Source organism: Rhea pennata, chromosome 1 (genome assembly GCF_028389875.1).
Source record: "Rhea pennata isolate bPtePen1 chromosome 1, bPtePen1.pri, whole genome shotgun sequence".
Classification (NCBI taxonomy): domain Eukaryota; kingdom Metazoa; phylum Chordata; class Aves; order Rheiformes; family Rheidae; genus Rhea; species Rhea pennata.
The window spans coordinates 171,998,254-172,025,269 of record NC_084663.1 but is presented as its reverse complement, the minus strand read 5'-3'; the positions used below and the strand labels follow the sequence as shown (position 1 = coordinate 172,025,269).

The 27,016-nt window shown below is 39.2% G+C and overlaps 1 protein-coding gene and 1 long non-coding RNA gene across 11 annotated transcripts in view; one reads left to right on the top strand and one right to left on the bottom strand.

Annotated features, from left to right (window-relative positions):
* Positions 1 to 394: 394 nt before the first annotated feature.
* Positions 395 to 27,016, top strand: part of LMO7 (LIM domain 7) — a 131,208-nt gene continuing 104,586 nt past the window's right edge. For 6 of the 10 annotated variants that reach the window (XM_062566891.1, XM_062566890.1, XM_062566889.1 and 3 more), the window contains exon 1: positions 396 to 562. Coding sequence is in view for 9 of the 10 variants with exons in the window: in XM_062566890.1 (XP_062422874.1) it covers positions 494 to 562 (69 nt within the window). In the remaining variant the exon portion in view is untranslated. Of the gene's footprint in view, positions 563 to 27,016 lie in introns of all 10 variants that reach the window. The other 4 variants (XM_062566893.1, XM_062566892.1, XM_062566895.1 and 1 more) reach the window with 3 other exon arrangements.
* LOC134140621 (uncharacterized) lies at positions 8,881 to 25,306 on the bottom strand. The gene is made up of 2 exons (XR_009958441.1): positions 25,241 to 25,306; positions 8,881 to 9,260 (listed from the first exon to the last, which is right to left on the bottom strand). It is a non-coding gene; the product is annotated as an uncharacterized LOC134140621 (long non-coding RNA).

The following is a 27,016-nucleotide window of genomic DNA, read 5'->3' as shown; positions in this document are numbered from 1 at the left end:
ATGCAGGTGGGGCAACTGCATTTCGCTGATGCAGAAGTTTTTTATGGAAAGAAGATTAATTAAAAAAAATGCAAGTAGGAATAAAAAAAACCAACTTGAATTTAATATTAAAAAAAAAAAAAAAAAAGAGGGGGGGGTGGAGGAGTTTGGGGACGCTCAGCAGCGAGGGAGCTGCACTTCGCGCGCGGGGGGAGGCGCAGCCACCTGCCGCCGGCGCGGCCCGGCGCGGCCCGGCGCGGCCCGGCCCGGCGCGGAGCCCCGTGCGCTGCTGCGGGCGGAGCCCGGCGGCGGCCTCCCGGATTCCTGCGGCCGCCGCGGCCCGCGCTCCGCGCTCCGGCGGGAAAGGGGAGCGGCGCGGGGCGGGGCCGCGGCGTTAAAAGGAGGCGGCTGAATGACAGCGGCGCTGCCCGCGCCTCAGCCCGGCCGAGGAGGACGAGGGCGACGAGGAAGAGGAGGAGGAGGAGAAGGGGCCGCCGCGGGCCGCCCGCCCGCCATGGAGGGGGCCGCGGAGGGCGAGCGCCGCTGCGAGGCGGCCTTCGCCGAAGCCCGGCGCTGGGTCGAGGTGAGGCCGCTGCCCCTTCCCCCGCCTCGGGGGGCTCCGCGGCGCCCCGCCGCCCTTCATCCCCCCCCACCCTTCCTCCTCCTCAGCCTGCCCCGCCGCGGGGGTGGGAGGGGGGCAGCTCCCAAACTTGGCTCGCTTCGCGAGCGGCTGCGGGCGGCCGCTTTGGGAAGGTGTCGTGAAAGCTCGCAGAAGTGCACGTTTTTAGTGTCTTCCCCCCCCCCCCCCCCCCCCCGAATTAAGGGATGATAAGGCTGCGTGACTCTGATTAAGGCTTGTGATTTCTTACCCTCCTCTAAATCACTCCTTCAGCACCCGCTCTGCGACGGGCTGTTAAAGATGCTTTTTTCCTCTCTGAGTCTCTAGGAAACAGAGTAACCTAAAACGACAGTAGTCTTCCTCCTTTCCTTTTTTTTTTCTTCTTTCTTTCTTTTTTTTTTTTTTTTTAATCAGTGGGCAGCTGTGCGTTGCTTGACACAGCAGTATCTTTATTTCTCTAGTCCGTACCGAAAGCCCCCCGGCAGCGGGCTCGTGCCGCGGCGGAGCCCGCGGGCAGACGTACCTGAGCGCCTCGCCGGGGCGGGTCGTGCGGCGTGGCTGGAGAAGCGAGGCCAGCGACACGCAAGGTGTCTTCAGAAACACCAGCGTTACTGCAAGCCTCGTTTTCTGTCACTGTGTGCTTTTAAACGTGAGCTATAGTCTTGCGGGTTATAAGTATTTTAACAGCTAAATAAACTTCTGCGTGCATGCGACTGTTCAGTTGGTGAGGAACCTTACGTTGTCCGAAGTGCTCTTCCAGTAAATGGTATTAAGAGTAAATATTGGAAGAAAGTTCCCCTCTGCAAACTTGTCAAGACCTGAGTTCGGGCTTCTTTGTTTCCTCTGGAAAATGATGACATCTAGTGCTTAAAGTCTGTCCAGGAAAGGCTGTGAGTGTTGAGCCAAGGGTCCCACAGGTAAGGGAATCGGGAATGATTTCCACAAGTGTCAAATTTGTAAGTGCTATCCACTGTTTAGGTAACTAAAGCACTCTTCTCTCTCATACACTTTCCTAACTTTCTTTTTTAAAAGTTGGCAAAGCTTATGTTAGATGGCTTTACCTTACCTATTTGAAAAATCCCTTTTTTAAGGGTCCTCCCCCAGACTCCCCGTTTGATGCTGGCTGTACTGTTCAAACAAAAGAACTTCTCTGCCTGCCAGTAGCACATGGGAGCAATTGCATTAAACTTATGTAAGTGTAAAGTGTGCACTGTTTCTTGTATAGTGGAAAAACAGCATGTTTGGCTTCCTCTGTGTCCCTTCTAATTTGTGTGGTTATACTTTCATTCTGAAATGGGGAGGGTTAGCTCATTTTAAAGTAATTTTCAAACTTACCCTATGGATAAACTTCTTATTTTAGATAGAATAACTTAAAAACCCCAAAGGCATTGATAAACAGGATGTTCAGAATTCTGTAATGTTGAAGGAAAAGGTAAATATTCCTGTATGAAACAAGATTTGCATTTCTGAGTACTTTGTATTTCTCTACTCTTTAAATGCAGCTAAAAAAAGTCAAGACCAACCACTTACAATGTCTCATGAGAGGAATAAACATTTTCTTAGATGAGACATATTCCAAGGTTTTGTAAATCCTGGTAAAACAGTAGTTGAGAGCAAAATCTAAAATGAGAGTCCTGCTGAACAGTTATTTCTGGAGATGAGCCACTATTTCTGACTTCTGTTTATGTTTTGGTAGGATTTTATGTGCCACTTCCACCTAACAGAGGAAGATGAATGCATGCAAACACTAGATAGTGTGTGTGTGTATGTATAGATATTTCCGTAGCTGTTTTAAATATATATTTAAACTGTTGATATTTCCCTTTGCTAATGAAATGTGCATTAACAAATATTTCATTATTTCAGTACAGAGCTTTTTAGAGATTGGGATTAAAAAACTTAAGAAAACATGAGCTCAGATGCTGAAGTTAAGGAACTTCTTGTAATGGGATTGGGTAACTGTATTTCTCATGTCTGAGAGGAGAAAAATGAGAACAGATCTGCAGAAAGCTTTTGAAGCTTCAGGTGAGGGAGAGAAAATACCACTGCTCATATAGAAACCCCCTAGTAACTGTGATCAGAGCCCTTGTTGCGGAGGCAGGAGAGACCTGGTCAGGTCCCTGTTCTGCTTGTTCCCAGCTGGAACGTCCCATGTTCCTTCCCCATGTTGTGCCACAGCCACTGGTGTGGGAGCAGTGACGTTTGTCCATAGGCTTTATGCTAGGCAAAAAAAGGGCCTTAGTTAAATATAATAATAATAATAAAACATTGTATCTAGTCTTAGTTAATGAAAGACTTGAGGTTTAGTTCAAATTCATGTTCGGACATTTTATTATCATGCAGAGAAGGAGGACTCTGGTCTCTACAAGGGGTGGGAGACTGTAATTGAAACATTCTTTACATTGTAAAGTGGGTTTTGTGCCCTGTGGTGAAACAGGGGGAAAAGAGGAAGGATGTTTTTGCTTGTCTCAATATTAAAAATTCTAGTTAGAGATGGTTGGTCACTGTTGGAGAGTTGACTGTCTAACATATCTGTTTATTTTGGAGAAAAAGAACAGTCGTTTTTCTGGGCAAAACTTCTCAGGAGTTCCTGTGCTCGTCGTTTCCTAACTCAGAGCCTGGCATTGATTAGTGTTGTTAGATTCTTGTATCTGAGACTCCAGAAGTCTTCGGAGCTGTGCATGCAAGAACCGTTGCTAATTAAAATCACGTACAGCTCAACCTTTATTTAGCACCGCAGCTGGGCATATGGTGTGTGCTGAGGCTAGAATAAAATACTGAAGTAACACAGCTTCAAAATAGTTTTTCTAAAGTAGAGTAACGTTTGCCAAAGCTAGAAATAGTTGGTTTTTTAAAATTATTTTTATTATATTCTGTTCCATATTATAACTTAAGAAAGCCAAAAGCTATCCCTCAAAACCCAAGTGTACTTCCCTCAGCTATTAAATATTCCAAATTGCTAGGTCTGTTTTCCTGCGGTGTTGTTTCAAGATGCAGGAGAGCCATCTACCTCTTCCTCTATGCAGTCCACCCAAAAAATTGTTCTTGTAAACAAAGGTGACATATTATACCTCCCTTCTCTACTCCTCCCCCCCAAAACTACCATTTTTAGAGGCTGATCCTCTAAAAGTTAAAAAGGGAACAAAAAGTACATGTGCTACTTTCTTGTCAAACCACTCAACTTGTGATTTGTGTTCTGTGTTTTAAATGAACTCTAATCTTCAGGTAAACGTCTATGACTTGAAATTGTTTGCTAAAGCAACTTGAAACCTGACCTGTGATGTCTGTAAATCTTTAGTTAGAGGGCCCTGAGGCAAATAACGCTCCCCCCCTGCCCTTTCTCTGAAAGTAGTTGAGTCTAGTGTGCACTAATATGTACAAATCCTGTCTGAGGGAGAGTGGGAAGTGAGCGTGTGCTTGAATGAATTGTCAGAGTGGAGCAGTATGGCTGTAGGAAAGCAAAGAGCAACTTTGGCAAAGCTACTGAGGTGAAAAATGGGTGTTAGGCCAAGTAACTTGTTGTTGCAAACTGTCACAGGGATTCTCACAGGCTGAATTTCTTCTATTAATGAACTGATCTAGAGTTACAGTTACTAATGTATTGTGAAAACTACTAATTTGTCTTAACGATACCATCATGGGGAAGTTCAGTCTTAGAATTACAAGCAAGATACCCAAGATATCTTTAGTCCTGGCGTTGTTTCTCATGTAGGAATGTTGCAGTGTTACAGAAGTCTCTCCTATCTTAGTACTAGAGTGTTGAGGGAGCAGCTAGGAGCAGCTAGGGTTTCCATAGTAAGATAAGGTTTTTATCTTTTTGCTAGACTGCATAAGAGGATGGGAGCCCACCAGCAGCTAAGGAACCTCTGCTGTTCTTCTTTTGTCACGGTCCTTAAACGGACGTATAGTAAAACAGCTAATTTGTCAGAATGCTCTTGTGCATGTGCTGACTGCTTTATTATTGAACTATTGCACACTGTATGCTTTTCAGAGTTACCTTCCTTTGTGATCTAAAAGTATTTGGTATGTTTGGGATGTTGGCAAAAATTATTTTTTCCTCTTAAAAACCAAACAAAAAAACCTCTGCCCATACAACCCAAAAAGCAAATTTGCAGAGTGTTCTAGTAGGAGGTGTCACTTGAAGATAAAGCTTGAGAGCCAGGGCTACTTACTAAAATTTTTTTGGTTTGGACAAATAGTACAGCACTCAAATCCAATGAAAGGTCTCTGACATGTGGTCACCAAATGTTTCTATTTGTTGAAATAGTTTGAAGTCTGCATTTCTACTGTATATTTTTATGGCTTCTGAAAATGTAGCAAGAGATCTAGCAGAAATGTTTTTCCTACATTTGCATAAAGATCTTACCTCAGTGATTATTTTGTTTTGTTCTTCCCCCAAGCATGAATCTAATGCATGCAGTCTGGTATGACAGATGAGCGAAACGTATTGTGGATGTAGAAGCTGGTCCAGGCTCATGTTTGGCATATTTATTTCAGTCGCACTAACCCTTATGAAAAGGTTTTTCTTGATTCTAAATAACTTATTCTCAGATGGTGTGCAGCCAGACAGTCAATGCACTGGATGTTTTTAAAAGGAAAACTGTTTAGATGAGAAGGCAAAATCCATATATTGTGTTGCCTAAACCATAGCTAATACTGAGTAATTGTATCAAGTCATAAAACCTGGGTGGGCTGGTTTCTGGAGAACTTCTTACAGCACTGCTGCTGGAGTCTTGGCTGCCTTCTTAATGTCTGCATACGGGATATATTTAAGCCTCCATTAAGCAGATGCATCAATATTTCATTATTGTATGCAGATTCATGGCAGCGAGCCCTTGTATAGAATAAGTGTATCCAAATAATATATTAAACATGAATTGATACAGAAGTATACATAGTGTTAAGTAAATACTATGGGAATGTAAATCCTAGAACTGATGTTCTCACTGGCTGCAGACTAAAAGTGCTTTGACAAACTGTCATGTAACAGTGAGATACTAGAGACAGCATTTTTTTGGGGGGGGGGGTGAGAGTAGTAATTTTTTTAAAAATCTGGTTAAGCATTTTTTTTTTCTACCTTGTCCTCTTCCTCTCAGACCCCTGGAAGGGTATCAGTGTTATATTTGGGGGATGGGCAAGAGAAAAGTGACTGGTTTTGCTTGAGAATAAGTCTTTGATTTTTTTTTTTTTAACCTCAAAAAAATTATCTCTCTCAAAACCAGCTGGGTTCTGCAAATTTCTTTCCTGTTGTTGTTGCTTTATTTATGTTAATTATATATTCAGATTTCTCAGAGATGCTTAAAGTCTGTCTTCACACAACAGAGCAATGTGCGTGAATGGCTTCTAGCTGAGTTCACAGCGCAGTTGTTTCCTTTGCGTGTGGTTGCCATCTTTGTAGTCTGCAGCATTATTTTGAAACTTTGTGTAGAATCAGCACCTGCAGGTACTTTAAGAGGAATAATTAACTTCTATGTTGGGGAAATGTAATGCTGCTTGAGAGGATCTACAGACTACTGTGAGTGGATTCTTGTTTTCTTATGTTCTGTATTATGTGGTTACCAGCTAGAGTCAATCATGGAGTTACTATTGCTCTTTTTTTGTTCTTTTCTTTTTGAATTGTGACCTGATCCTTTCTTAATTTTTTTTACTCGATTGTGTATGTATTTCTCCTGTAGTTTGAGGGAGTTTGAGGGATGCTGATGATTTCCATCTTCAGTGTGCTTTTTTTTCCCCTCCTACATTGCTCTGAACTTCCTTTTAGCACCTTTTCTTTGTCAGACACTTTGTTCAATGTTTTAAGTTTTTAACAAGCACTTGGGTGAATTATATTAGACTGTGACCTTGGCTGAGCTTTGGAAAACATTTTTTCTTGTATTTTAAGAACCAGATACATTCCGGCTGTTTCTTGTACCTATCACTCTTGATCTTTAAAGTTTTATACTGTAATCTTCTCCAGAGTGCACACAACTTTTATTTTTACTTAATGAGACTAACATATCTCTAAATATTGCTTTTAAAATGAACTTTCCAACTTCAGTAATTTATTGGAAACCAACATGTGTTCTCAGACTTGGTATACTAGAAATGTATCTGCTAATTTAAGGTGTACTTAGCCCATGTTACATACTACATGAGTAACCTTACTAGTGTATTGTTGCTGCTGTTCTATGCATATTTCAGTACTGTCAATCAAAGTGAAAAATTATCTTTAAAGGAATGTAGTGAGTAAACTTTTAAAATAGATTCTTTGATCTGTCATACCATACAACTTCTGTAAGCTATTGTAAATTTAGCCTTTTATGAATAATGCTAGGGTTTTTTTTTTTTTTCAATGGGAAGAAAGATGCATGGATCTAATTCACTGTGTGCTATCTTCCAGTTGGACATTGAGCTGTAAAGCTCTCATCTGTGTTACATTGAAAAGGGAAACTATTTCAACAGTGTTCTGCATGTGTGGTACAAAACATCTGAGACTTTTAGGAGGGCATAAGATTTGAGAGGGTTTATTTTTTTTTGGCTGTTTTTTTGCCCCCTCCCCTTTTTTCTGGCTTTTGTCCTGCTGATAAATTTTGCACCAACTAATGTGAAAGTCTTAACTTTATCTCAAGAGATGATTCAGCTCTGAATCCTATTAGAAAATAACCCAACACTAAAGGAAATAAATTTTACTCTGTTGGGCAAAAAAGTCAATCATTGAGGCATAATGTACCTTTAAAAGGAATACACTGATTCAACTAACGGAGCGGCATCAGTAGGTGTTGGGCTGACCTGTCCTCCTAGAGTATGTGCCATGACGATGTGTTTTGGTGTTACTGCTGGGTAACTAGGTGGTGGCGAAATATCTGTGCTCGGCCTGTGCTGCCTCTGTCTCCTTTTGTGGTGGAAACAGTATTTGTCTGACCCTCCGGTGATTTGGTCGAAGGAATTAAACGGACGGATAGTTGGCCTGGTTTGCAGTGTTTTCCACCCATCTAGCTCCCGGAACGAGCCTCCTGGCAGGCAGACACCAGTGTCCATGCGAAGGAAGTGGTGGTGACACAGGTGCCAGCTCGCTGTTCAGTTGCAGCTCAGCTGGTAAAAGTCCTGTGGGCAGGCAATGAGGAGAGGCAGACACCTGAATTTAAACAATCTCTTTCCCTGAAGGCCTCTCAAGTCATCTGCTTCTGTTCATTGCCTTATTCCCTTCCTCACCTGACTTGGGAGTGACTTGCTAGGTGCCAGGAGTTTAGATCTGAGTTAGACACTCAAATTAAGGAAACTGGACTCCTTCCATCCCTAACTTCTTTAGGAGGGGTTTCGTCAGCCTTGTAAGTACAGCTGAAACTGTTTTAAGCAGAAACTCTGCCAGAAATTTCTGGGCCAAAGTATTTGATATGCTTGTAAACTGATTTCAGCTATGGCAAAAGTGGTCCTTGTATCTAATTGGAGTTGCTTTGCTTGGGAGATGATCCATTAGAAGTATCAGGCCATCTGGCCCAACAGTTATTCTCATGACTGCCTGCCATTTCAGGGTGCAATCTAACCCTCGGATCTAGTCTCCAGCGTTATTTTCGAATTCTTTCCTGGAAGTACTCTATTGGCTCTGCTATCTTCTTTCTTTTCTTCCTCCTTCAGGAAGGAATTTGAAAAACTTAGCTTGTGGAGTTTGTTCTGAGACTTTCTGCATGGTCAAATGACGAAGTCAGTTTGTGAATCATAGAATCAGTAAGGTTGGAAGGGACCTCTGGGATCCTCTAGTCCAACCTCCCTGCTCAGCAGGGTCACTTAGAACATGGTAGACAGGGTTGCAGCCAGGCAGGCCTTGAAGTTCTCCAGAGAAGGAGACTCCACAACCTCTCTGGGCAACCTGTGGTGGTGCTCTGTCACTCTCATGGGGAAGAAATTCCCCCTCACGGTCAGCCCGAACTTCCTGTGCTTCAGTTTCTGCCCATTGCCTCTTGTCCTGTCACACGGGACAACTGAAAAGAGTTTGTCCCCGTCCCCTTGACACCCTCCCTTCAGGTACTTGTACACATTGATAAGATCCCAGGTGCTCCAGCCCTCTGATCATCTTTGTAGCCATATGCTGGACTCTCTCCAGTGGCTCCATGATGTAGTAAAGAATGGAAAGGGGGCGGGGGGGAACCAGATGTCAAAGTGACTATGGAGATGAAGAAAAATTAAGATACTAGTTTGACTTTTTTTTTTTTTTTTTTTTGGTAGCAACAGCTTTCCTACTGCCTTGAAGTATTTCTTTGGATAGTACTTCAGGTAAAGCAATGAAGGACAAAGGTAGAAACTACTGCATTTTCACTCTAGGAGAAATTTATTTTCTTCCTTTTGTCATCATGCTCTGTTTGTGTAAACAACACCACTGACAAAATGGATCTTTTTGATATTACCTAGGTAAGGTAATCCTGAAGCAAAAATGAGCTGGACACTTGATGGCAGATCCTTTTGCAGATAGAAGAGGGTTGTAACAAAGTGATATTGTCTTGGCCAATGAAGATACCCTCACTTCTATATAATTTCAATGTCACTTGGGCCTCCTCACAGTGAATTCTAATCATTCAAGAAAAAGACTGGATGGAGTCTCTCCAATTTGGACAATGAAAATGAAATGAAGGAAGAAGGTGAAAGCTGCAGGTACTGATGGGTATCTTTCACAGTCATTTGCCTAATGCTGTGGAGGAAAAAGACATATTAAACATGGATTTGATTATTCAAGAAGGTATTGCTTCACAACTATGAGTCTTATGTGTAGACAGATTTTTTTTTCAAAAACAAATCCCCATTAAAATACACAGACTTGGTTGCTTGCTAATGATCTAGCTTTAATGCGTCCGATAAAATCGAAAAGTCCTTTGGATTTTTGAATAGGTCCTGAAGACATGGGCTATAATCTTACTTGACAACATCGTTAAAGACTCCAGGAAGTTCTGCAAATCAAATGTTAGTACACATAGTGGATGGGATTGAGAACAATGTGCTGTGGAGAAATGATGGAAAGAGGCTTGAGATGTGAAGATGAGAAATGTACTGCTAAAGTTATTTGTAAATAACTTTCTTCTGATTAGAGTGAATTTCTTTCTTCATGCTACCTTTCAAATTTGAGGGAGAAAAATATGAAATGATACTGGTATCTGTCAGCTGTTTTTAAAGGTAAACCAGCCTTTCTCATTTCAATCTCTTTTAAAATTTCATTACAATTTTATCTTAGCACCCACCCTGTTTTGCCTGTAACTTGACCATTTGTTCTCTCTGTTATGGCAGTTCCTTGGGGTCTGAGGAATGAATCAGGAAGGTTCAGTTTAATAGTAATTTTTACTGGGGAGGATGATACAGAGATGAGCTCCTGATCCCGTGATGCTACTCACCCTAATCTGAACACCTACTTCTGCTTTCTGGGAAAGACATAAGTCTCAACTTCTTCCTGATGCAGGAGGTATTCCAGTTTGGGAAGGGCACTATTCACTGTGAACTTCCATGTGACATGCACCAATTTTTAGCCTCATAAGTCTCTTTGGTGTCTCACTCTGGCATTAGCTGACTCAAAACATGGTACAAATGCGCTTTGAATATAGTCAGACTTTGGTTTTTCTGTTTGTGCTGTTGGTTTTTTTTTTTTTTTTTTTTTTTTTTTTTTTTGATCTACTAAGGCACGTAACATTGCTTAACTTACATGTAGTGCTTTTAATTTTTTGATAGTGACTCAGATTTAATACCCGTAAGTGCTTTGGCTATGTATGTGTGTCTACCCACCTGGTCTAGGTTGTGTACTTGCAGTAACCTAACTATGCTAACACAGAAATCCATATGAACTGATTTATATCTAGCGTGAATATCCTTGAATTCCCCAGCCTTATGCAGCAGATGCTTTGAGGTTAGGCTGTTGAGAGTTAATGAGCAACTGTGTCCAGCTGAAATTCTTCTCATCTAAAGAGTCTAGTTATTGCTCACTTTTTTCTTACTTTGATGGAAAAGATTTAAAGTATGAAACTTGCCTTTATATAACTTGTTCTTTTTTCTCCCAGCAAAGTTGTTTCCCACAGTAGTAATGGTACACAAGTTCCTAACTGTTGTGCCATAGAATGAAATACCTTTACTTTGAAAAGTGTGCACAAGAGAAGCTATTCCTAAGAAAGCTCATTTAAACCCTCTCATGTTCAGAAGTAGGTATGTGGATTTTGTCCCTTTCTTTCCTGTATGAAATGTGCAGTACTATAGTATAAGAAATAAGCTCTGTGTAGAAGTTACGTGTCCTATCTTGTGTCCTTTTAAAGTAGTGTTAATCGTGTGATTTAGAAGGAAAACAGGGAAGATAAGGAAGATATGGGCAAAAAAGAAAAAAAAATACTGTGGTTGTGACCAGTGTGATAGCCAGCATGATGTATTGAGCATTTTAACACATAATTTTAAAAAATAATACCTCTAGGGATCCAATGTTTGATCAGATACTAGCAACCAGATACTGAATATCATTGTACATCGTGTGTCCATTATTGTCACATTCACCAACTTGGCAGAGAACTATTAGCAATCTGCTCAACATCCATGAACATCTTCCATTTGCTGGTCCAAAAACATCACTTTTTCTGGTGATGGTTCATTTTTACATAGAATTTAATTGATGTATCTTGGAATATTTACATAGTGCAACTTCTCTGTTTTAATGTTTGGCATAATTGGACTGTCAGGAAAACAGTTTTGGTCAATACCACACAGACTGATAACCAAGTCTTTAATGACCTCTAGAACACAATTTAAGCTCTCTTAAATCATAGCTGTCATTCTAGAGTTGGTGAAAAATCTTTGGTAATATCAAGGGGAGAGTTCTCCAGCAGTCAGAAAATAGATATAATGCTATTCTGGATACCAGAGCCCCTTTTCTAGTCTATGTAGTATCAAGCAGTACTTGGTGATGTTTGTGCAGATGCTGCTTGTTAGAGTCTCAGCAATGAGGAAATGGCTGCATGAAACAAACCAGCAGCTCACGTTTACTCTCTATGTAGGGGTGTTACTCAGTCCAAGTTACTTGTACGCAGTCTGGGCATACTGGATACCTTTGATATTTTAAAACTTAATGTTTGAAAATGCAAATGATACACTCTTTTTGATCTGCTTCTTAAATTATGTGATAATTTAAAGGCTTGTACTTTCATTTCACAGTACGTTAATTTTAAGCCAAATGCCGTTCCTGATCTTTTCATCAGTGAATACTGGTAAAGGGAAGATCCTTCTGTCTCTACATAACCTAAGAGTCAGTGGTGTATTTAGTTAGTGATTTAAGTTTTAACAGGCAATTCCTCTAGCATTCACTCTAGGGATCTTCAGTTTTGCATATGTGCATATATATTTGTAACAGGGGAAATAAGAGTCTTCAAGGCTGAGCAGTAGCATAAATAGTTTTGAGTCATGTGTGCCTGGGACAGGAGGAACAGATTTGTTCGCTTAAGTTAGCAGGAAATAGTTGGGCATATGCTCTGCTGGAATCTGGTGATGTGTTCTCGAAAGCATCTGTTGATAGCAAAGTAGCAGAAACTTTTCTGTCTGGGTTTTTCCATGTTACAGACTTATTTGCTGTTTCATTTCCAAATTACTGTCATCTTTGATTCCAACACCTACTGGATAACTTGGGGTTCCTAAAACACTAATGAAGCTCATGCAAAATTCAATCTTTCTCTTCTGTTAACTTTCTAATGTGCGGTGGATTTGTTTTATTTACCGTAAATGATGTTAGGAGCTGTATGTCTTCTGCCTTTGTCCATTTTTTTACAAAAGCGTCTTTTGAAGTCTGAGGGCTGCATCAAACTGCCAGCTAATAACTCACAGGGTTATTCAGAATCCTACCCTTGTAGGGTTTCTTTTAAGTTCCTGTTGGTTTAAGGGCAACTAAAAATCTGCTGCTAAACTGAAATGAAAACACTGATTACCACTGTAATAAAAGCACTTTGTAGTTAATACTTGTTTTTAGCTGTGCTGAGATGAAGTTTGGAGGAGGGTGAAGGGGAAGGTCAGAAATTCAAGATGATTAGTGCTGAAAATGTCTTTACCTGCTTTAAAAAGTGTTTGATCCATGGAGTGGGGTTGTCTCCATTTTGAATGTCAACCCATGATGTACTGTGTGCAGAAGGTATGTGGTGCTCCTCCTGCTGAAACTCACGTTACAGTCCTGAAACTTGGCTTGCCAGCTATCTCCTGTTGTTCAACTTCAATGATATTTGTGTTAAATTTAGCATTGTGTTAAATAAGCGTATCACTACTTCTTTTGCTGATTTCAATGTTCAAATCCATCAGCACACATACACATGATCTGTAGTAATTTGCATGGGATGTTAAACAGTCTGGTTGCTTCAGTGCCATCCATCAGTTAGGAAGTTGCCCAGATGAGGAGAACAGGAACTTCTCTGCTCGGAGCTGTTACAGCAGACTCTGTATATTTGAACACTTAACTTTTTGTTTTGTTTCAATATGCGCTTTTTTTTTTCCCCCTGAGATAGAGAACGAAAATATTTCCAACCAGGAATTTAAAACATTTGCTAAGGAAAAGAAATTTGAAATCACTTTTCTGATATTACGGAAATGATCTAACTTGGGTTTCAGTGAGATTCTTTCCTCATTAAAATTTCTTTTAGGTGAATGAAGACTTACAAAACTTCCAAATAACTGTTCTAGTTAAAAATGAACTCTTTTGGATCTTGTTTTTCATTGGGAATTTCTTAAATTTCCTATTCCTTTATCTAAATGGGGAGAATTCTAGATCATCCTTTTCACAAAGTTTATCTTCCTGTGCATGTTCCTTTGGCTTGATATATCTTTTTGAATAAGGAAGACTTATAGAATCATGGAAAAGAATTACTTCTTGTGTAGCTGTGAATTGAAGTCATCTGGCTGAAATGTTTATTGCCCTATGAAAATGGGTTAGGAAAGGCAGGGGGCACATGAGCCCTGTTCCTCTCCTGCCCTGAGGGCAGGCACTCCCACCAGAGGGGGATTGCTGCAAGTGGGACCATTCAGTGTTAACCCTTTGCTGCATATAAATTTTAAGACTCTTATGGCCTAAGCCTGAGCTGTGTTGATGTGGTTACTGCTTATTTTTCTTTCTTCATTAGCGTAGTGTCCTGTCACTCAAAGAAGGGGCTGATTAAGCAGTTCTGTACCATTTAACAGCTGATACTTTAAAACATGATGCAGACTTTCCTTTTACTTCTTCCTTAGTGATTAATCTCACTTAAATTCAAGTTAAAGCAAGCCATTAATTAGAGAAGGAAATTCTTGAAGTCCGGATTTCCCCCCCCGCCCTCAAACTTGAACTTGAAGCAAATATATTCCATAATTGCCCAAGAGCAGGTAACTTGTATTTCCTGGTGGATCATGTAGCCAATATTAATCCTATTGCTTCTCCTTTAAGGATAGCCTGGAGCTAAAAAGAGAACCTTAAACTTCAGACCAAAGCTTTGACTTTTAATGAATTGCTTATATGAGGAGAAAAAGTCACAGGTGTGTTCTTGTTTCATGGATCTTAAAAATAACCAAACAAAGCAATGTCTGTGCTAGCACTTTTGAAGCTGTTTGCTATTGTGAGAGCTTCTCTGCTAGATCCAAACTTTCATAAACTTTCTGTGGCTCCCTGCTTCTTTTCCTGTATAACTTTGTCTTTAATCTAGTTTGGGTAGTCTCGTGACCTCTTGAGAGTTGAAAGCTTTTACAGAGACTAGAGCTAGAGAGCTACCACATTCCTGTAACCCTTCACACAGCCCCATATGATGGAGTGTAATGGCCAGACGTCTGCTATTTCCCATAAATCTTAACGGGAACAAAAAAATCTAATAGTAGAAGAATCTTCCCTGTTTAATGCCTGCTGTCTGCTGTTAAATATTCAAATATTTATCTCTTGTGACCAGAAGAACAGATGTTTAAATAGAATATTATTTAGTCAAATTCTTCTTTCTCTCCCTGCATTATTAAGCAACATTTGAAGGTGACAACTGCAGCTAAACTTGCTCCTCAAGGGCATTGTTACCAGCAGAAATGTAGCTGCTTGTCTGGAAAAAACTAGTTAAACTATAAAAGGGCCAACTTCTAGGCTCAAGTAAAGGTGCTCTTGCCTTCCTGTAGATGTATAGCATGCATCAAGCTTCCTTCTTAATTTTTTATTTAACAATATATGCTGGGGATTTTTTTTTTGGCATTAGGTCTTGAAATAGTGTTTAATTTAAATGCTAATAGTTGGATGCAGTAGGCTTAGACAGGCTTTACTTTGTTTCAGTGCTTTAGAGCTAATCATTTACAAATTGCTGAGCTAAGGGGCACAGATTAATGACATTCCAGCATCTTAAAATAACCCTCACTATGTCATACTGGAAAAATGTGTATTTGAATTTCAGATGCTATGAATTTAACATTTGTTTCATTTATGTGGGAAAAAATAAGATCAAGACAGGGAAAGGAATTGATATTTTGTGTCAATTACTTTCTGTTAATCTGAATGCTTTAATGAATTTTCAAGTATCACAATTTTCTCTACACTGTTTACAAACTGACTACATAGTAAGAACTACGAAAAATTTTGAGCCAGTGTTCTTCTGGCAGTAGTCTGGGTATCACAGGCTTGTTCACAAGAACTTCCATTAGCCAGCGAAATGTTTATCACTTCATCCTGTTTCATTTTGTGTAAAGTTTTCAGATTGCTATTTTAAAGAAGTGACTTCCATTGCAGTGTACTGTGACTTCCAGTAATTTAAGGTTTCAGAAGATATTTTGCAAGGTTTCTAAACTTCCCTTGTAATAAGACTAATGGTAAATCTTTCATTCCCAAGTAAGCCGTTTAAAATAATTGTGTGAATAAAAGTTTCAGAATTGTTTTGGTAAAAAGTGTTTTGGGAAACTATACTGTAGACTTATTTGTGCATATATGGAGGAAAAAATATTAGTAAACTTAGTTTTCTTGGGCATCATTTAGTTTGCTTCCTCAAAGCAACTGAATGAAAGACCATTCACGTAGATTTGCTTTACTGATCCAAAAATCTATCTTTTGATCTTGATTGATAAATCTGATAGTCCTAGACTGACAGTCCTTTTCCATTTGGACTTATCTTACTGTTTTCGATCTATCCTATCCATAAGTTACTGTTGTAGTGTGAGAATCGATGTTACATCTTGATTTGTTGCACAAGGTCAGTTTTTATTCTTGCTGGCTTCTGCCCTTGCCATGGAGCAGTAGGCTGGATCTGGGAGTTAGGCAGTGATCTCCTGCTTGGCACTGTGCCATTAGCGCCCTGTGGTGGAACTAGCAGTGGATTTTTGTTCTCTGAGCACATGCTCAGCTATTTTTAATAGGCTTGAACAAACCAATTACATTCCAAAATGCCTCCGAAAGGCCACTTGCTCTTCAGTAGCCACCTGCAGTAGCTATGCCTAAGACATAGTAAGACTGAATGGTTTATTAGACTGAAAAACATCTTGCGTAAACTAGGAGAAAGGCACATTATGAGGAAAACTTAGATGAACAGTATCAGATGTCCAAAATAGATGTTAACGTATGCTAATCTGATCATTTTATGGTTCATGGTCCTCTTAAAATGTAATGATGGGGGGGAGTAGAAAATCTAGAATAAAAATAATATGAGCAGATTTAAAATACTTCAGTGGGTTTTTACCCAGTGATAGAAAGACTTACCTGTAGGAATTTGGCACATGTTGAGGTATATGTAGTCTTGACTGTGCTCTGCTTTTTATTTATGTAATTTGAAACACATGAGCCTACTGTGCTTATAAAAGCACTGTCTAGGCAAAATGTCCAACATGCCCTAGACTACTAGCTTTTGATTTCCATATGTGGAATAGTTGGCAGTTGTTGCCCCCGCTCTCATCACTCTGAAATGTTTGGTCATCACACATTAGGGTTGTCCCAGCTGCCTGGGGGTTCTGCAAAATAACCCTGTGCAGAGTTGCTTGAAGCAGCAGTGGGACTGGAGTTGTCCAACAACTTGTGTCTCATCCCATGCTAAACATAAGCACAGGCAGGGGACTAATGGGTAGCAAAGCATTGTATCTCCACTACCAATTTAGGGGCAGAGTGATGTGAGGGCTCTGCTGGACTGACTGGAAATGTAAGTTCATGCCTGCTGCTGCTTTCCTGGCCACGGCTAGAAGGGGTGGGACCATCAGTGAAAGCAGCTGTTCACATCAGAGAAATAAGGGGAGCAAGGAGGAAGAGCAGATCTTCCAGGGATCTCCATCCTTGTTCCACTTTTCCATTCCTTCTAAAAATGTTTGTTATTTTTATTTGTTTTCTGGAGGTACGTCTGTTTGAGAGCCTGCATTCATATTCCCCTATCACCCTGTAGTGGTAGGGGATTAGGAAGAACTTTGTCCTTTAAGTTTGTAGATTGATTTGTTTTATCAGATAATCCTCCATCACAGAAAGGAAATTGGATTTTTTTTTTGTTCATTGCCATCATAAAACATCTGTAGAGATGCAGAAAGCACAAACTGTGTGCAGGTGTCCTCAGGACTACTTTCTTGCACTCCTCCATCTCTCTAAAGACATCTTCAGTGGTTGCAGGGAAGAAGGCCACTAGAGGAATACAGCTTATCTCTGAAGACCGACTCTAAACTGTGTACATTAATATTATACAGTAATTAACTGGATCATTCTGAGTTTTGCCATAAACACAAGTCAGCCTGTTCCTCCTCATCTCCAGCAAGTGACAGGAATGAACAGACCAGAATGAGGAATTTATTTTGGAAATAGTTTGTTAGAGATAATTTATTAGAATTTTGGAGACTAAGAAGCTGGTTATTTCCTATATAACTTCTACCATTTAGAGTTACAAAGGGTCTGGTGCGTGTTTGGTCTTAGGTTTTGTATAGTAGTGTAAGTGCCATTTAAACTATGAGTCTTCAAATATGGTAACTACCTTGATTTGTGTGATTATAGGTAATTGTGAGGTGGGAGGGATACCTCTGTACGGGGGTTGGGTTTTTTTTTGTTTTATATGGTATACAACTACTGTGCTAGTGATGTCAGATTATAGTAGGCATTATAGATTTGAATTTCCGGCTTGGCATTGTGCATCCTAAAATAGACTAATGTGGAGAGATTTCATGCTTCTGGTTTAGTGTGACTTTTTTGAGCAATAGCTGTATTAGCTATAGCTCATAGCTGTATTAGCTGGAAATAGTCGTCTTTTGTCATTTTGGAAATACAGCTCACTTTGTTCTGTCTTATGCCTTAAATCCTACAAATGCATACATGTGTAACTAAATTTTCTTAGTTTGGTATTCAGATGAAGAGACTGAATGAGTAATAAGCTCTTTCATGTGGAAATTGCATGTAAGGCTAGAAGGAGCTTGGAAGGAGCTCGGAGGTCAAGTAGTTCCTGAATACTCTGTTAGACTGGATATTCTTATACCTAGGCCATTCCTGATATATATCTCTTTAACTCTTAAGAACTAGCAATGGAGTATAACTTTTACACTTTTTTTCCATGCCTAACATATTACAAGCTTTGCAAATTAAGCCAGTCAGTACTACTTCTCTTCTAGTAAGCTTGGCAAAGAAGTAGTTTCAGTCTCATCTCTTCTTTATAATAATAAACTTCCTCCAGCTTTTTCTCATGCTTCTATTCATCTTTTTTGTCTTGTTTCTCTCATAGATGCTATTAGATTTTTCCTGAAGTGTAATACTTGCAACCGGTTATACTTTAGCTGGGAGCAAGCTAGAACAGAGCAATTGGTGTGCCAATACAAATGGGCAAGTCAGTCAAGGCAACAGCACTGCATAAAGTGATGTGAAGGTGACAACGGATGTTAAATGTAAAATTAAAATTAATTTAATAAAAAAGTAAAAAGTTAACTTTTTTCTGAAATTTAAAGGAATGTCCATTTTTTGTCCTGTTTTAACAATATGCTTTTGTTACTAATCTCTCTCTCTTTTTTTTTTTTTTCTCGCTAGTCCTCAGTCTACTACTCCAATTTACCAATAGAATGGTGAGTTCTAATTTTGCCCCATAAGGCTTGCACAGCTTCTCAGTCTGGATTTTTAAGTTTTATGGTTATAGTCAGTCATCTAATTCTTCTAGAATGAACATACTGAAGCATCCTGGAATTTGAATTCTTTTGGATCCTCTTTAGTACATCATCCCAATTTGATGTCGCACCATAAACTGCTCTTTAAATGCATGTTCTATTCTTCCCATTACATACTGACCTTTCAATCTTTTATCTAGACTTATTTCCACAATATGTCTTCAAATAAACAAAGTAGCAAGGCTTTTTGCCAGTTATATAACCTAAGTCTATTTGTAGCACACTTATTATGCCTTCTTTTCTCCATGTGTACTAGGCCAGTTACTTTGCCAAAGCAGGGGAAAATATTTTGATTTGACAAGGTCACACAGAAATAATAGTCTCCTTGAAAATAGTTAGAACTACTGTGGAGAAAAATCAGCAATTGTTAATACCTTTTTAGAAAGTAAAGATGGGGAGACTAGATGAATGTTCTCCTAATTCCTCTTCCAGTTTCTCCTCCTGTCTTTGCACCTTTATAGAATTGTTATTTTTATTTTTTTTTCCCAGTCTGTAAGAGCTTTCCAGCCCTTTGAGTTAAAGGAAGTTGCTAATGACTTATAGCATGCTCTAGAGTACCTAATCTAATTGAAGCAAGTTTCTCCAGGCTTTGCCATCTTGAACACATCCCTATTCTCTCAGTGATTCTTTTCCCAATTTCTTGCTTCTCTGTTAAGAATCTGACACAGCCCTTTTAACTGGGCATCTTAGCTGTCTTGTCGTGAACTGTTTCTTCAGCTTCATCGTACCTGACTATCCTTCTGGGTTTTTTCCAACTTTAGCATGGCTACAGAATTTCTTCTGTTTTGTATTTGCTAATTGTTTTTCAGTTTAACTTCCGTGATTTGTTGTTTCATGCTAGTCATGTGACTTTTCATTTTTTTTTCATTTTTTGATTTCAGTGTTGTGTGTGGATTTTTTTTTTTTTTAAGAGCTGATGTTTAATCAACATACTGCTTGTTTTAGGCTGTCCAGCTTCTCATCATAGTTTTGATAGAATACTCTTGTACCCAGAGCTAAACAGATATCATTTATATGTGCTTGGTTTTTTCATTTGCCTGAATGCTTAATGCAGGTTCTATAAAGCCTTTAAAACAGTAAATAAAGCTTTGAGCCCAGCTTCTGGGTAGTTCTGACTAGTTCCACATACGGTTGTGGATAGCCTCTGTACACTGACAGCAGGGCAGAAGCTTCCATTTCATATTATGGAGAAATGTTGTCTTTGTTAGTTTCCCACTCAAAGGTTTTTACTGAATTGTCATGCCATGCCTTAAAGTTGTTCTATAGTTAATTATAATGTTAAAAATACAGGACATTTCTGGTATTTTGTATAACCCACTGCTTGGCATCCTTGCTGGTATTAATAACTAGGTATTTGTTGCAGTAACATTCTTTGAGGCCCTTTCTGTTTTAGTTCCCAGCAGATGGTGGTTGCAACTAAAGGCAAAAGAAAACACATGAGGATTACTATTGGAATGGTGTGTGTAAACTAACAGGCTGTCCTCTGGACATCTGTGTGATAAATTAAGGTGCCATGCTGCATTTGAATTTGACTGTTTTGTAGTATTAGTGGCGAATCTTTTAAGGCTTAGTGATTTATTCATATTAGGCTGTTGCATTTCCACTCTTATAAAGGTGGTATGGCAAACCTTCATGTGTTTGTCCAAGCTCAGGACTTGAGAGGGAGGCAGAATGAAAAATTAAAAGGTTCACTTAACTCTATGCATAAAGGTAGAAATGAAGTTTTTATATGCAAAACAACTTGTCCCCTTAATTTTGGTACTGTGATAGAGATCACAACATAAACCTTTCTAAAAAGAAATATTGCCAAACAAGTGGCTCTTATTTCCTATATATAGTAACTATGCATAGCTCTTTATATAGCTGTAAAAGAGAGCTTTGATAAGGGAGATGGGTTCTTGGTATCAGGGTAAACTCGCTGATTTGAGATTAGTGTGTCTCCTAATTAAACACGAGGATAGAAATAACATTGGTGCTAAAACACTTGCCAGGCACTGTGCCGCTATCTTTCTGTTCCTTAGTCAAAAATGTTATCTGCCTGGGAGATACGGTCGGTCTTAGACTCCTTCTGTCTGTAAATATTTGATCAAATACTTCATCTCCCAAGCCAAGGGAAATCAGGAGGTCTGATGGAAATAATGCAAGCTGTAGATGCAGTTTCATTTTGAAGTGCAAGCTGTAGGTGCAGTTTTATTTTAAGTGCATCAGGTGGCTTTGCTGGGAAAGGAAGAGCATATGCTCTTTGAGCATTTGTGATTGATAAATGCAGTAAAGTCCCCTGCCTTAATCTTCTTCGAGATCAAGGTCTAGAAGGAGACTCTTTATCCAAGAAAGTAAGAAGTTCAAAAGTAGCACTGGAAATTTCACCTTGATCTTGACAGATGCATTTTTTTCCCCCTTCTCTTCTTTTTCCCTTCATGTATACCCATAACCTAAGAAGTAGTGGTGTTTTGCTGCCCTTAAACCTTGTCAGTCAAGAAAGTAGTAGTTCATTTGGATTTATGCTTTCATTGATGTTTATGCATACGATACTTTGAACATGATTTCTTTGCTAACCAGGACTGTTCAAATTCAACAGAGACCTCTAGGCTTGTTGGTAATTAAAACAGCTTGCTGGTCTAGCTGTAGAATACTTCTGTAGTAAAATGCAACTTACACTGATAAAGAACATAGCCTAAAACAAATTGTTTGAACAGGCTCTTATTGGTGGAGGAGAGTCCGTATATTCATAACGCTGACGAAGTACAGTGCTTGCTCAAGCCTAAAATGGTGTGTTTTTGAAGGAAACTGTGACGGCAGTTCAGTAGCATATGCTGACTCCAGATATTGAAAGAAGACTGAGGGTGCATTTATTTATACAGTAGTCAAATCTGCAGTTTATAATAAGTGAACTGTCAAATGTCCAAATATTTGTTGATTCTTAAGATTCATGTCTTAAATCTTCAGGATGATAGAAATATGAGGGGAAAACTTGAGTGTTTTAATTTTGTGCTTTCCACTGTAAAACAAAAGCAATTCTCCTATCACTTGTTTACTCTGGATAATCTTAGACTAATTTTGTCCACTTAGTTCTGTAGCTGCTCTCGAAGTATAGTTAATTGAAGCAGGTTTTTAAAGAAAAAATGATTGTCAAAATAAATTCCACTTTATAACAGCAGAGGTCAGAATATGTCAGGAGATGTGTGGCATGAATTCTGCACTGCACACAGACTCTGTGAATCCATACCCAATGTGTTCAGGCTCTCAAACTGAGGTACCAGACTTGGAGAACACTTGCCAGTGCAAGATGCATGAATTCTAATAGCATATTTATGTATCTTAGTTAAAAATATGAGCATCTGCAGGAGCTCATAATTTTTAATATTCAGTAAGGTAGCTGAATGTGATAGTAATATTGCATGTTTCTTCAGCTCATAAATGAGTCTCTGGAGAAGGAAACAATGCTTTAAGAAGGTTTTTAATTAAATAATCCCATTTATTCTAATGCAAGTTCAGCTTTTTTTTTTTGTTGTTTGTTTTTAAACTTGCATGTACTAAAACTTTGTAGGCTTGTAGCTTTATTAAAAAAAAAAATGCTTGTGTTTTGTGTGACTGTAAAGTTAGTTTCCCTAAGCTTATGACTGTAACTCACACTTGGAAAGCAACATCGCGCACTAGTCCCACATCCTTCTGCTATTTGTTTAAATAAATAAGTGACCAACCTCTCTCATAAGTTGAGTCACAAGGGTTTCTTTAGACTGGCTTGTGATTCCTGACTTACTCTTCCTATAGATGAAATGTTATAATTTAGACAAAATACATGATTTCACTTCATAAAGCTGAGACCACATCTGAAAAATAAAGGGAACGTTTCACATTTGTTTCTAACTTGCATAGAGATGACACTGACATGTCAGCTACTTCTAGCTTTCTCTGAATGCAGGTTTCCCTATACTACTACATACAACAAACAGGCTATTCACAAGGTCTACTTTCTTAAAGAAGTTGAGGTATTTCTTTGGTATATGGGGGGCGGAGGAGGGTGGAGGATACTTCTCCAATGTAATGATTTCTCTTTCAAGAGAACTCCTTGGGAAAAGATTTGTTGGGCTCCCTATCTGTGTGCTTTGTACCATTTAATTACAGAGGAGGCTAGACTCCTGTACTATAAATCCAGGACGAAAGTGCTGGGGAACTCCCTCCCCTTTTCCTCCCACCCTGTGAACATGCCGAGATACCTGGTGCAGGTCACTGCAGACTGAGGATGCCAGGCAAGGTGGGCAACTCACTTAATCTGATGGGATATTTCCTTCGCTAAATAATAGTGTGCAAGTAGTTTGTGAATGTTTCAAGCCAAACGGGTGCCCAACTTTTTGCCCCCTATCAGAGAATGTTTATGAGGGTGCGTGTCCTGTAAAGTGCATAATTTGGTGATGCTCACAAATAAAACTAAACTTTACACTGGAAGCAGCACTGCTGATGCAAAAACATTTTCTCTTTCAAATGAAAAATATGGGCATCACTCTGCTCTAATAAAGCAGTGGCCTAATGTTAAAAACATTTGTCAGTCTTGTTTTTGCTATGATAGGAGAAATGTCTTCAACTGCTCTACTGAGCTGTAAATAAAATAATAAAAATCATGGTATAGAAATTGTAGTCATTCACCAGATCAAGCTGCAGCAATTGGCATAACCTCATGAAATATGTATAGAGGGAAATGTTTGAAGTGCCGATCATCAGTGCTTTGTCTCAGTAGCTAGGCAAAACTTCAGACATTCTTGAAGTCTGCATGCTCCAAAAAGCAGCTGATCATGGAAACCATTGTGGCTCAAACGTGAAATGCTGGAGTAAAGGGAAAACTTGGTCTTCCATGACATAGATATGCTCCAACTATGAAATTATATGGATCATAGGTGATGCTTCTCCATTTAACACACTCCTCTTGTTTAACTTCCTTTTGTCTTAAAAATGAAAAGCACCTTGAATATATTCACGTGTAATCCAAAAGGTATCTCTCCTGTGTGTTAAAATATATAATCTTCATGTTACAAATGAATGAGTCTTTTATGGCTCTCTCTCTCTCTCTCTCTCTTTTTTTTTTTTTTTTTTTTTTCCCGGCATGATTTCCCTTCTTGTCTTTTTAATGCTTTTTAGTGCAAGTTCTGTGGAGTTTCTTTATCCGCCGTTTTATTATGGGAGTTTGAGAAGTCAGCCAGCCTGCTACAGCTTGGAAGCCCTGTATTTCTGCTGTGTAGGACTTTAGGTCCTTTCTTCGAGGAAGCATGTGAGGATGCCATTTGCAGATAAATTATTATATATTTTTTTCAAAGAAGAGTATATGACATTTTTTGATGACGTATTTTTCAAATGATACTGAAAAATTGCACTTAGTTTCAGTGATCTTGAGGATTCACCTCTTTAATGTTTAAATGGGGTGAATGTGAAAACTGCATGGAAAAAATCTGCCTCACCCTAGCAGGGTATGGAATTGTTTACGTGGAGACATGAACATTTCTGTGAGGATGTTACAATAAATACAAGCTAATTATAATTGTCTCCTGTAATAAGGGGAGGATTGGCTGCCTTTGACTAGTAATTAAATCCTACCTCTGGGCACTGCACATAGCAACTATGTGTAGCTGCTATGATAGTCAATCTTATCTTTGGTTCCTCTAAACACACCCTGTTGAGGAGGTGAGTGCTCTGTCAAACCAGTTTGACTCCTTAAAAACACACACACACACCAAAAAAAAAAAAAAAAAAAAAAAAAAAAAAAAAAAAAAAAAAAAACCCACACTATGATTAAAGTGAAGCAATGAAATGGCTTGCAGGAAGTGTCATGTTGGAGGTGTTGGGTAATGTTGTATCGATGTTCAGCCTGAATCAAAAGCTGAGTGATGAATGGGATGAATATTTGAGAGGGAGACATAGGAAGGGGAAGGCATTGGGAGATTCCTCTGCAGCAGTGGTTGCTTACTGCTTCCCTTTTGGACCACAGTCTCCTGTTCCCTTCCTTTCACCTTAGTTCTTTAATTAAAGTCAGCAGTTAATCTGTACACAGGCCTTCCTACAACTTTGACACCTGCAAGCACTTCTCAGATATCACAAATGGAAATACTTCCCTGGAGAACAAGAGTTTGCTAGTGGTATATTTGGCTTAATAAATGCTTAAATGCTGACCAGATCCAAACACGGATAGGAAGGAGGCAGACAACAGGGTGGTGTGGTGTATAAGAGGGCCTTTCAGTCCTATCTCTGTTTTAGTCTATGAAATGTTAGGCTCTGATCCTGCAATCAGCTCTGCTTATACATGCTGCAAAAACACTTTGCACTAGCAGAAAGCAAACAGTGCTCAGCAGAGAAATTGTCACTAGTGGGGGACACAATCATTGTTAGTGATTCTAGAATAGCTTTGTTAATGTTGGAAGTCAGGTCTGGACCCCAGGTTACTGGAATGGTGTTGCCTTATTGATGATTTTCTAGGAAAAGCAATACAAGTGATCCAAGAGTTGGAAAGATTTCTTCTGAAGAATGATGTGCACTTAGTTTGTTGCACTAAGTGTTGACAAAAGAAAGGATGTCTTGACTTACTTGAATTATATAAGTAGGGTGAAGTCTTGATTTTTGAGGTCAATGAAAGCCTGATAGCTGATTTCTGTTGGAAATGAGATTTTATTTTTGTAGAGGCAAATAGGTTTCAAATAGTGAGAGTTATTTCTTGGGGGAGAAAGGATCTAATTAGGAATAATAGATGAATAGTGTATGTTATTATTCAGGTTGGAAACATTTAATACCACATTATAGAATGGCCCTGAAAGAAAGGTAGTAGGAACGGTTTCCCTTGAAAGGCTCAAAGCTATGTGATAAGACATAACCTATTCGTTTCCCAGTTAAAGGGTCTCTAAATATCATAGACACTTTAATTGGGGAAATGTTCATCACACTTCTATATTTAGAAGGGCAGCTTTCATGTTTTAGAACTCCGCAAAGATGAAATGAGACGGGAGTTGTAAGTAAGCAGAGCTTACTGACCTTAACATTCTGAAAGAATCACAGTATTAATTTATATTACTACTAAATGTGATTAGTTGTTGGACAATTAGATAACACTCAGACCTGTTGCACTTAAACAATATTATGTGTAACAAAAGAACAGCTAACTATGCATTAGCATAAAGAGTTTTAAAAATAACAAAGTTTTTGTTAATGAATAACTAGCTGGCTATTTTACAGGTTCTCTCATTAGTATTTTGGGTTTTTTGCTTGCCTTATTTCTTTCCCCAGACCAATATTCTAGTCTTCCTCTAGTTCGGCTCCCGTCGTCTTTTTTTCAGATGTGAGCCATCCTTCTGCAGCTCCCATGGAATTCAATTTCCTTCTTAGCCATCCTTCCTCTACTGACTGCAATTATTTGATTTCTCTGCTAGAGGCACCTTCTTTCATCTCCTGCTGAGGAAAAAGGACTGCATATAAGCACAAAGCCCCTGGTCACACGCTCCAGCCGGCGTCTCTCATTAGGTGGTGCTGCGCAGCAGTAGCAATGCTCTCTGCCACGTAATGCTGCCGAGTAAGAGCTCATTACCTATAATGTGATATATCGCTACAAGCATTGGGAAATGCAGCCTTCAGAAGTCTTGCTCCCACCTTAGTAATTGCATACATGAGCTGTCTGTTTTAAGTATCCTAATATAATTATTAGTCTGCATTTTATATTCCTTTTAAAAAGTTTTTTTAGAAAGATATGGAAATCTGAAATTTAAAATCTTGATCTTGCTGTTCCATATAGCTGCTTCTACTCTGTACTCACTCTCACCTCTTAAAAGTCTATTTGTAGTTTTTAAAAAAGAAAAAACTAAACACAGTACTACTCAATAGCTTTACAGCCTTGCTCTTACTTTGATTTGAACAAGTAATATCAATGGAGTCCTCTTAACCCGATCCTTTTCCTTAAAAAGTACTCCAAATCAAGAGAAGAGCATTGTATTTCTAGAGTGAATGTCAGCAAAGTCAGCATTTGTATCTGCAGCTCCCACCTAATGGTTAATCTTGCAAGGGTTATGCAGAAATAATGTTGACATTTACTGTGGGGCACAAGTGAGGGCGTTCAGAAATGCAAAGTGCCTCAGATTATTGGGAGCTGGTGTCATTGCAGCTTTTCCAGACTCTCTGTATGTGACACTAATTGTCTTTATGGTGTCTTTTGACACTGCTAAATGTTAGTTTCCAAGCAATTTTGTCGCTCCTTGTCCATCTGTTGACTTGTTAATGAGCTAAGTAAACCTGGTGAAATGGAGTGGAAAACTGTGTGTATCTAGAAGGAGATGTGCAAGTCCGGGAACGTGGTGGCAGGAGAGACGACGGGCTTAG